Source organism: Daucus carota, chromosome 7 (assembly GCF_001625215.2).
Source record: "Daucus carota subsp. sativus chromosome 7, DH1 v3.0, whole genome shotgun sequence".
In the NCBI taxonomy this organism is placed as follows: domain Eukaryota; kingdom Viridiplantae; phylum Streptophyta; class Magnoliopsida; order Apiales; family Apiaceae; genus Daucus; species Daucus carota.
The window spans coordinates 26,776,667-26,786,807 of NC_030387.2; the positions used below are offsets into that span (position 1 = coordinate 26,776,667).

At 36.5% G+C, this 10,141-nt stretch overlaps 1 protein-coding gene across 1 annotated transcript; it reads right to left on the reverse strand.

The window, feature by feature from the left end:
• Positions 1-1,532: 1,532 nt before the first annotated feature.
• LOC108195493 (ethylene-responsive transcription factor ERF021) lies at positions 1,533-2,770 on the reverse strand. Its single transcript, XM_017362455.2, has one exon. The coding sequence runs from the start codon at positions 2,474-2,476 to the stop codon at positions 1,829-1,831; it is 648 nt and encodes a 215-aa protein (XP_017217944.1). The 5' UTR covers positions 2,477-2,770; the 3' UTR covers positions 1,533-1,828.
• Between the last annotated feature and the right edge of the window lie 7,371 nt (positions 2,771-10,141).

Sequence of the window (10,141 nt, forward strand, 5' to 3'; positions counted from 1 at the left end):
ATTGATAAGCAAGCATTAGAATCCAAATTCCAACCGAACACAAATGCAAACTAAAGTGCCCACAAAACAAACAAGCAAGCAGTACAAACACAATCCAAAAGAAATGCAGACAAAAATGAAATATCGAAGAAGAACGATAAAATACAATGGATTTCCCTGGCAAGAACCTGATCAGCCTTGAATGTAAGTTTAGGGTTTTTCTTTGCTCACCTGCTTTATCATGAGAAGCACCCCCCACGAGCATGCCAGTTCACAATAGTCACATGTTATCACAACAGTTGCCCACACACGATCGACTTATTCTAATACTCTCTTTGACTTTCTTAAACTTTTATTTTACTTAGATTTTGTTTTGCGAGAAATTCAAACCGCTTAGTACGGTCTGCACATCATAGTGCAAATTTTAATATTGCTCTTGTATCAAGAGAATAATATTCAAGTGATAGTCAAATATTACAAAACCTTTCTTATAGGAGTATATGCAACTCTGAAGCGGTGATGGAACCGGGATTTCGAAACAGCTCTAATTTAGGATGTTGATCGAGGTTAAAATTATAAGTATTTTCTTGATTTTCAACTAGAAGTCTAGACTTTCTGATATTAAACCAGAAAATTCAATGAGAATCACAGTCTTGGTTAGGCCTCACTAGTTGGGCGTCTCTGTGGAAGATAAAAGTGAAAAAAAATTAATAATTTGTCGTGAAATCGGGAAATAAGATGTGCGACAATATTATCCGTACTATCGTGTCGCAAGACATCTCACAATCTTAACAAAAGTGAAACGGATTAATAATTGGTTGCATAATGATGCAAAATCTATCGATAGTATCACCATAATAACAAGAAGAATCCACAAAATGAGACTTAAATGACATGTAAGGAAAAGAAAATTAAAAAAACACAGTTCGCAATGTGTGATAGGCAGAGGAGGCTGATTCACCATCTGAAATGTGTTTAGCACGCGTAAATCCAACAGAAGGCCGAGTCTGTGAAGGATGTGAAGTCGAAGAATGTAGTTTTATATAGAAAACGCGCAGCAATGTAACTAGAAGCAACAGCTAAGATTCAAGAACGGTGGAACTAAGACAGAAATGAGTTAATTAGATGTGCAAAGTACTGACAGAGGATGAAAAAAACATATGCAGTTCATGCTTCTTCTTACCAATGTGTTTGCTGTTTATTTGTAGCTATATATGGACTCATTTCTATGTACGCGATTTTGTTGGCTAGTTTCTCGAATGCTGCAACTCTGCATTGAGCAATGTGGAATTTTTTGAAGGTTTCTAGACTATGGGAATATAGCATGAAACATGTGTTGAGACATAACATCATGTCTCCACATTTTATTGCTGTCCATAAACATATATTATTAGGCAATCAGTGATGTCATTTTATCCTCTTTTCACTTTCAGATGGATAAATTTAGATATTCGATTCATCCACGAATGAAAAAGGAGACATTTGACGCGGAATATAATATAAATAAAATGATTCTTCATCTGATATATAAATGGTTACAGTGGAAAGGGGAAGAAGAATTGAAGTACAGTACAGTATCTTTAAGCAAGCTTATTTGCTTTTAAGAAGTTACAACCAACTTGAATCACACCATGTGAATGAAAAAAGAGGACATCAAAATGAAATGTGAAAAAAACAGACCTTTCATCAGTGTCAGACAATCTGTTAAGGATCATTAGACGAACAAACGTGACGGATATTATGGTGTTATTGATTAATCCTTGATTAATCAATCTCCATTATTGCAATCATCTGAAAATATATCTGTAGATTGAACTCCTTATAGTTAATAACTTTGATGTTCTGTTAATTAGTCCCAGAGGGAATCATCTGGTATCTCTTCCCATGCATCTATCTCCATGTCATTGCAAAAGTACGTGCGCTGATCATCTAACATTAGGCCATCATTAAACCTGTTCCACATTTTCGGAGAATCCAGAGGGGACTCATTGATTGCTTGGATTTGGCTAGGGGACAGTCCTACCGTGACAGGAAGGCGATAGCTGGAACTTGAGCTGCCTCCACATTCCGGCTCCTCAGTGGACCTCTTTAACCGCATTGCAGATTCTTGAGCAGCCAGACGTATATCATCTGCACTTGAGCTAGCTGGCCTTGGTAGATAATCCATCAGCTCTGGGAAATTAAGGCGCGCCTCGCGTCCTCTAAAGTGCAATGCAGCTGCATCATAGGCCGCAGCTGCCATCTCAGGAGTCTCGAAACTGCCTAGCCATATTCTTGTCTTGGTGCCAGGTTCACGGATTTCTGACACCCATTTTCCCCATTTTCTCTTGCGAACACCGCGGTAAGCTGAGCTTGTACCGCCATTGTGGTTGTTGTGATCTCCCATAGTGTTTGGAAAAAAAACTAAAATAATACTACAAGTGAGTAATATGCATGTAAAAGATTCTGGGAAATAGAGTGATATCCAGCTAGCTATATATAGAAGTTTTGAAATCATAAACTATTCGGAAAAAGTTTGAATGACAAGTGTTTGCTTTGTAAGCTAAAGGGCAGCTTCCAAGTAGTTTCGAACTTAGATTTTTGTGGAACAGAAGAAACAAAACAATGTTTTAATATTATGATCCTCTGCGGTGGCAATATTCTGGGCTGGGGTTTCTATTTTCTTTAGGCTCAGTTGCTTTCTTGTATTTCTTGAGTGTTGGCTTCAGATTATGTCACTGAAAAACATAGAAAAGTTTAAAAAAATATGTACTTGGAAATGGAGAGAGAACAAGAGTTGGTAAGTGAGTATGTCTTCTGTTTAGGACGCGCTTTGGACCATGTTTGCACACTTTGATCCAAATGGGACATCCTATGTTCTTATTTCTTAAATTGACCCCTTTTGACTTCTTTGGTTACAGATTTCTGGTTGGTTGCTTTTACTTTTTGCATAGTCCACTATATTTTTCTCCGACTTAGTATTAAACATATAATCAAAGTCTTATTTGCATAGGAAATTATGTTTGTGAAATGTTTAGTATATTTACCAATAACACAATATAAAGAATATAGTTGCTAATCCATATATATAAACTTATGAACATATGTAAATAATTTTTTGAAAACTTTTTGGATACAATATATTTATTATTCTCTATATTTAATATAATATAATTTAGAAGGTCTTTGTTTCATAATTAACAAGACGGATAAGAAAAGTAATCCTTATCAAGCATGTTAGTATGTGTTTAAATTAAATATTTAATATTTTATTAAACAGTAACCACGCCATGAAATTTCATACCTTTCTTATTTTTATTAACTTTATATTTATATGTTACCTATTATTAGTGATTCTCATTTATTTTAACGATTTAAATGCATCTTTAAACAACATATCACAATGTTATTTACTTATAATATATATATATATATATATATATATAATTTGTAGTTAATTTTTAATTTTTTATAAGGATTTAAATTATAATTTTTATTCATAATAAATATTTTGAATATATAGCCAGACTCTCGATCCAAATATAAACATGGAAGTACGATAATTTTGCCCCAAATGATATTATAAATCACGCTAAACTATTAAGTTTGACTAATAACTTGGGGGAAGATTGAGAATGGTTTTACATCTACTTCACATTTTAGTTCCCACAAGTCCATGAAATAAGTGATTTTCCAGCTAATAAACATGAAATCAAATTTACGTGAGCAAATTAGTCAGAGGTGACAAACACAGACAACAGTGCCCAAATGATTTTAATTTAAGTCCACCAAACTAATATTATAGAAACTTGCGGTATTTTTATTTTTAGTCTAGTTTTAAGTCAATTAGATATTTATTATAAATAATAATAATACTTGAAATGAATTTAATAATGAATTCTAATTAAAGATGCATGGTAAATTTTATCATGTATGAAGATTCTATTTCTAATTTTATTCTTTCTTTAACATTTATTTCTAAAATTTTCAATGTGATTTAATATAGATTAAGTTTGTTTTAAGTTTCATGATTTTGTTCTTAGTAAAATATTTTTTTTTATCATATATGAAGTGTTATAAAAACTTTTTAATATATTGAAGGTTTTTTTTAAGAAAAGTAACATATAACTTATTATAAATTAAGGTGAGAGTAGAATATCGTGGCGCCTCGGAGGACGAAACAAACTAAAATATATTTCAATAAATTTAACATTACAACATAACTGTTTAACTTATATTAAAAGTCTTATATCATAAGTGTCTAAAAGTTCTGAATACAAGTTTAATACGAATGCATGTTGAAATATTTCTTTCGATCACATAATACTTGTAGTAAAATTCTACTTGCAAATCCAACAAAGTTTAATACTTCAGTCCATCACATTTTTACCCTTACTTGAAAATCCTTTTCCAGAATTTTTTCATGTAGAATTAGTGAAATAAAAAGGGATGAACTTATAAATCTCATTAAGCATACAACGCACGGTTCAATCGAATTTTGTTCACAAATCTTAATGATCAAAATCAATATTTCATCCAGAGTCATCAAATTAGTTCTCAGATTAAAAATGAGTATGAGTGTTCAACCACATTCACGAGTACACAAGTGGGTACAATATATATTTAGCACAACGTTCAATTCTAAACTAAATCTTGAATCTAATAACTTCGTTCCTTAAAATATTCACGATTTCATTTAGGCTATTTTCATAAATATCCAAATCAAAAAGAATTTTTGCAAAAATAATACTCCCTCCGTTTCTTTATTCTTTTCCTATTTGGGATGTCGGTACTGTTCATAATATGAGACAAATTACTAATTTACATTTAATCTATAAAACTAAATATAGTCATGAGTGATCTTGTTAGATTCGTATTCACGAGTACTTTAATACGGTGAAGTTTTTATATTTAATGCTACTACGAAATAAAAGATATTAACGATTGAAAGTGTGTGTTGGCAAACGTGAAAAGTACAAACAAGAAAAGTATTCAGAGACGGAGGGAGTATCATTTTCGTAGAACAAATTGTAAAAATACTAGCGTTCAATTAATATTTTTGCAGAATTACGATTTTGCGTATGCAACCAAATCTGCGACTACGAGCAACCATACATACTTGCAACTACATATGTAATTTTAAAAAAAATTGCTAAAATTATATTAAGTTGCATAATAAGTTGCAACTAATTGCAAAGTCAAAAAAATATATACTCTTGCGGGGCCAAAACAAAATCAACAAATATTGCGATCAAAGCATTCGCAGCAACTAAAATTTCCTAAAAATATGAAGCATAACAAGAAACAAAAGCACATCGTGAGTACATAAAACTTCTACTCCGGCCTTTACTTACATGGACTCATCTTGTATGTGTCCACCATCTTTCTCCACTCATCTTTCTCATCTATTTATCATTTTTTGGAATCAATTTGATTTCCCCAAGATCTGAAAACATAATCAAAAAAATTGTCTCATCAATTGAAGTTTGAGAGAGCTGGCAATGAAAAAGATGAAACAGAGAGAAAGGAGAAAAGAGCGAGGAGAGAGAGGGAGATGGTGTGAGGAGATATGGAGGCAGAATATAGAGGGAGGAGAGTGACAGAGAGTGAGCAAGACATGGAAGAATGAGAAAGACAGGCAGCCATAACATAATATGCAAATAAGTTTTTGAGATTTAAAAAAGAAAGTAAATATACAATTTTTGAGAGAATATTGTATTATTACAATTAAAATATTATAAAGAGGTATATTTGATAAATACCCATTTTATTTTATTATTATTTTTTTTTTGAAACAAACCCATTTTATTTTATTATTATTAATTCACGCTTAAGCATGGCGCCTGAGTGCCAAGGGATTCACAAGAGATGCATGTCTTGCTAAGATCAACAAGTTCTTATTAATCATAGTTTTGGCTCTTACTTTATATTCCCTGTTTTCCTTTTCTCTTGCCAATGTGAGTTATGAGTTCTCCTTTTTATATACAAGATGCATATATCCTGCGTTGATTACATATTAAAACAAACTTCCCTTCAATGTCTATATAAACCCAACTTAGCTTTAGTTTCTACTTAAAAAATTTATAACTTTCTCTTAGCTTCAATATTATAGACAATTGAATTTTGTTTTAAAGTTTTAATATAAAAAGAAATAGATAAATTTTGCACAATGAAGTAGGACAATTCTATTTATCCCACATCGAGAAGGTTTTGAAGGAATCTCTTTTTCAAGTGCTATTGTTGCTCTACTGTTAATGCTCTTGCAACAGATTCGGGAGACTATGCATGTTCTGCAATTAAAATTATACTTTTATAACTAATATTCTATGAAAAACATTATGTAATTAAAAATATTAAAATTCATATATGTTTTGCAAGCATGACATTGCAAAATATAAGTTGTGCAAGACGTGTCTATCTTGCAAATCGTACATTTTTTAGATATTATGAAACAACGCTATTTATGACATGCTTTGTAAAATAATAAATATTGTAATATATTGATTGTATAACTTGCATTATCTCTCGGAATCCTAAAAATATCATTCTCTCAGAATTTATACGTGTGTATATGTCATGCACCCACATATCAGGACAGATGGACAAGTATATGCAAGAAGGGGTAAAAGGGTCCAGACAGAGAACAGTGGAGGGCAGGATGGTCTTTGCAACTAGAGGGTATAAAAGGGAGAAAGAAGGGGATTAGGGTTTCATCTGATTATTGTGATAGCTGCAATTGAGTGGAGAGCGTGGACCTCTCGAAAGTCCATACCTATCTTCTATTATTCTGTCTCAGTTACTTAGTAGTTTTCCGTTGAAATTGTGGAGTTGAGGTTTAGTTCAGTGCTGGGACAGTGATTTTCCGTTTATTATCAGTAGTATTATAGTTGTTCCATCACAAGTGGTATCAGAGCCCTAATCCTATGGGACCTCCGACGGCGGCGCAACGTTTTGAGCAGTTGGAAGCCAAAGCGGCTGAGATGGAACAAATGATGGCGGCGATGGTCTCTCAAGCCGTCGAGGCCGCGATGCAGTCGATGAAACACTCGTTGACTGAGATTTTGTTGGAGGGTCAGTCAGCGGCGGCCCAAAAACAGGGAGATGACATGGATGCCCTCGCGATGCGGTTGGAGGGTCGTGTTAATCGTGCTCGAGAGCATCAGGAGCAGTTTATCAACTTGATTCGCAGAGATCAACTGAAGTTTCAGTCAGAGATCAGATCTGCGTTAGTAGGGCTTCACCTTCCTCCAGATCCACCGGTTGAGACCCCTGAATCTACTCACCAGGCCATGGGTTCAGCGTCGATTGGCGGTTCGGGTGGCCACGGGAGTGTGGGTGGTGTACTGGGTGCAGTGGGCACTTTTGGAGGTGGAGGGTCCGGAGGACCGGGTAATTGGCGTTACCGTAAACTGGATATGCCTGTTTTTGAAGGGCGTGACCCGGGTGGATGGATTCTCCGGGTGGAACGTTATTTTCGGTTTTACAAGTTATCGGAGGCAGAAATGTTGGATTCAGTTGTCGTAGCCCTCGAAGGGGATGCTCTTCGCTGGTATCAATGGGAGCAGAAGAGGCGGCCTATTAGGGTTTGGGCGGATTTTAAGACTTTTGTACTACGCCAGTTTCGGCCAGCCCATGGGGGGTCACTGTACGAACAGTGGTTGGCCACCACTCAGACCACATCTGTACAGGAGTATAAACGCCAGTTTATTGAGACGGCGGCTCCTCTTGACCACATATCGGAGCAGATCCTCTTGGGTTAGTTTCTGAATGGCCTCAAGGAAGAGATTCGGGTGGAAGTTCGCCTTCTAAACCCTATGAATTTGGAACAGGCCATGGAGTTAGCGGGGCGTGTTGAGGATCGTAATAGGGTTAGTTCACCAAACAAAACACCACTGGGAAATGTTAAGCCAAATCTGTCAGGGGGGAGTCATAAGGGGAGCATTGCTTGCTCGATATCTTCCCTTGCCCAGCCTAGTACCCTCACTCAACCCCGAAGTTGGAGTTCATCTTACTCGGAGTCTCAGGCGTCCACATACTCACCAAAAACAACAGGCTCTGTTGGTTCTATGAAAACTCAGGAATTTCGTAGGCTTACGGACAAGGAACTCTTAGAAAAGAAGGCGAAGGGGATTTGTTTCCACTGTGATGATAAGTGGACTCAAGGGCACCGCTGTAGACGAAAGGAACTCAGTGTCATTCTGATTGATGACGAGGAGGAGGATGGAGTCGATGGGGCTAGCACAGATCCTCCCTCGTCTCCGACGGAGGAACTCACTACAGAGATATCTCTAAATTCAGTGATTGGGATTTCTAATCCAAAAACAATAAAATTGAGGGGTCAAATTGATGATAGAGCAGTAATTGTAATGGTGGATCCGGGTGCCACCCATAATTTCTTATCATTACGGTTAGTTCACGAACTGGGGATATCGATTGATAATTCAGGCTCGTTTGGCGTTTGTTTGGGTAATGGGGACTACATCAAAGGCAAGGGGGTTTGCTGTCAAGTTAGTTTACAGTTGGATGGTAAGGTCGTGGTTTGTGATGATTTTTTACCACTAGACTTGGGTTCTGCCGATGTAATTTTGGGGATTCAGTGGCTCGAAACAATAGGTCCAGTTACTACTAATTGGAAGTCTCAAGTAATGTAGTTTGACATGGGGGGCAGCAAGATTCAGTTGGTTGGCGATCCTACTCTAGTGTGCTCACAAGTGTCTATGAAGGCAATGCTGAAAAGTTTGAGGAAATCTGGTGGGGGTTATTGGGTGGAATATAGTAGACTGGAGGCCACTGAGAACTCGACTCCGGAGGCCATGGAACCACTGTTGCACCGGTTCAAGGGGGTGTTTGCTGAGCCGCAGGGTTTACCTCCACAACGGGGGCACGAACATGCCATTAACCTGAAGCATGGCAGTGAACCAGTAGGGGTTAGGCCTTATCGTTACCCCCACAGCCAGAAAATATATATATATATATATATATATATATATATATATATATATATATATATATATATATATATATATAGTACTACTCCAATAGAAACCTCCTTATCCTAGAAACTAAAAACCAAACTGAAATATCACTAAATCCTAAAGCAAATACCACTAAATTCTTAAACAACCCCATCTCCATCTTCATCTTCACCAACCCCACCTTCATCTTCACCAACCCCATCTCCACCGCCACCACCTCCGTCGTCGCCTCCTTCATAACCACTACCACCTCTATGCCGCCCGCCCCCTCCATAACCACCACCTCCATCTCCACCTCCACCTCCATTATTTCTCTAACAACACAACCTCCACCTCCATCTTCACTAGCCCCATCTTAATCGTTGTTTTAACCTCCTTCAGCCCCGTTCATACTTCTTTCTCCACCTCGACTCAACTTCAAACGCGAAGCCGCCACTATTCCGGCAACGCTCCAACCCCCTACTTCAAGCCGCCCAAACCTCCGCTACAATCATCTTTCCTTCATCTCCACCTTCACCTCCACCATCTCCACCACTATCACCATCATCTGAATCGAAAACGTGAACAGATCTGGAGATTCTAAGCTGGAACATATCTGGAGATTAAGTTTTCACTAATTCGTTCAACACAGATCACTAAATCCTAAAGAGAATATCACTAAATTGTACTGAGAATATCACTAACTTGTATTGGTTTCTAGTTTTTATTTTAAAATTGGTTTCTATTTGATCATGAGCCTATATATATATATATATATATATATATATATATATATATATATATATATATATATATATATATATATATATATATATATATATATATAGGGAGATGCTCAAATACAAACCATTATTAGCCTAAAAACCTAAAAACTAGTTTTAAAGTGATCAAATATCTCCTTGTACATTTCAAAACTTACATTATGCACCCCCTAGTTTTGTCATCAACTTTTCAAAACTTACACTTTCCACCCAAATGTCACGTCAGCAATGGTACCCCGCCCAACCGCCAAGTCAGCTGCCACGTCAGCACTGGAGTCCATCCAGGCTGCCAAGTCAGCACCGAAGCCCACCAGGCTGCCATTTTAACATGACATCAGTGCCATGTCAGTAGTCATGCCACGTCAGCACTGGGCCTGCTGCCACGTCAGTAGTGGATCTCCTAAAAAATAAAAAAAATAAAAATAAAAATATGAAGTGAAGTGCAGT

Bases quoted from the DNA above. Each gene is read 5' to 3' on its own strand.
- LOC108195493 (XM_017362455.2), bottom strand. From the start codon at position 2,476: ATGATTTCAAAACTTCTATATATAGCTAGCTGGATATCACTCTATTTC.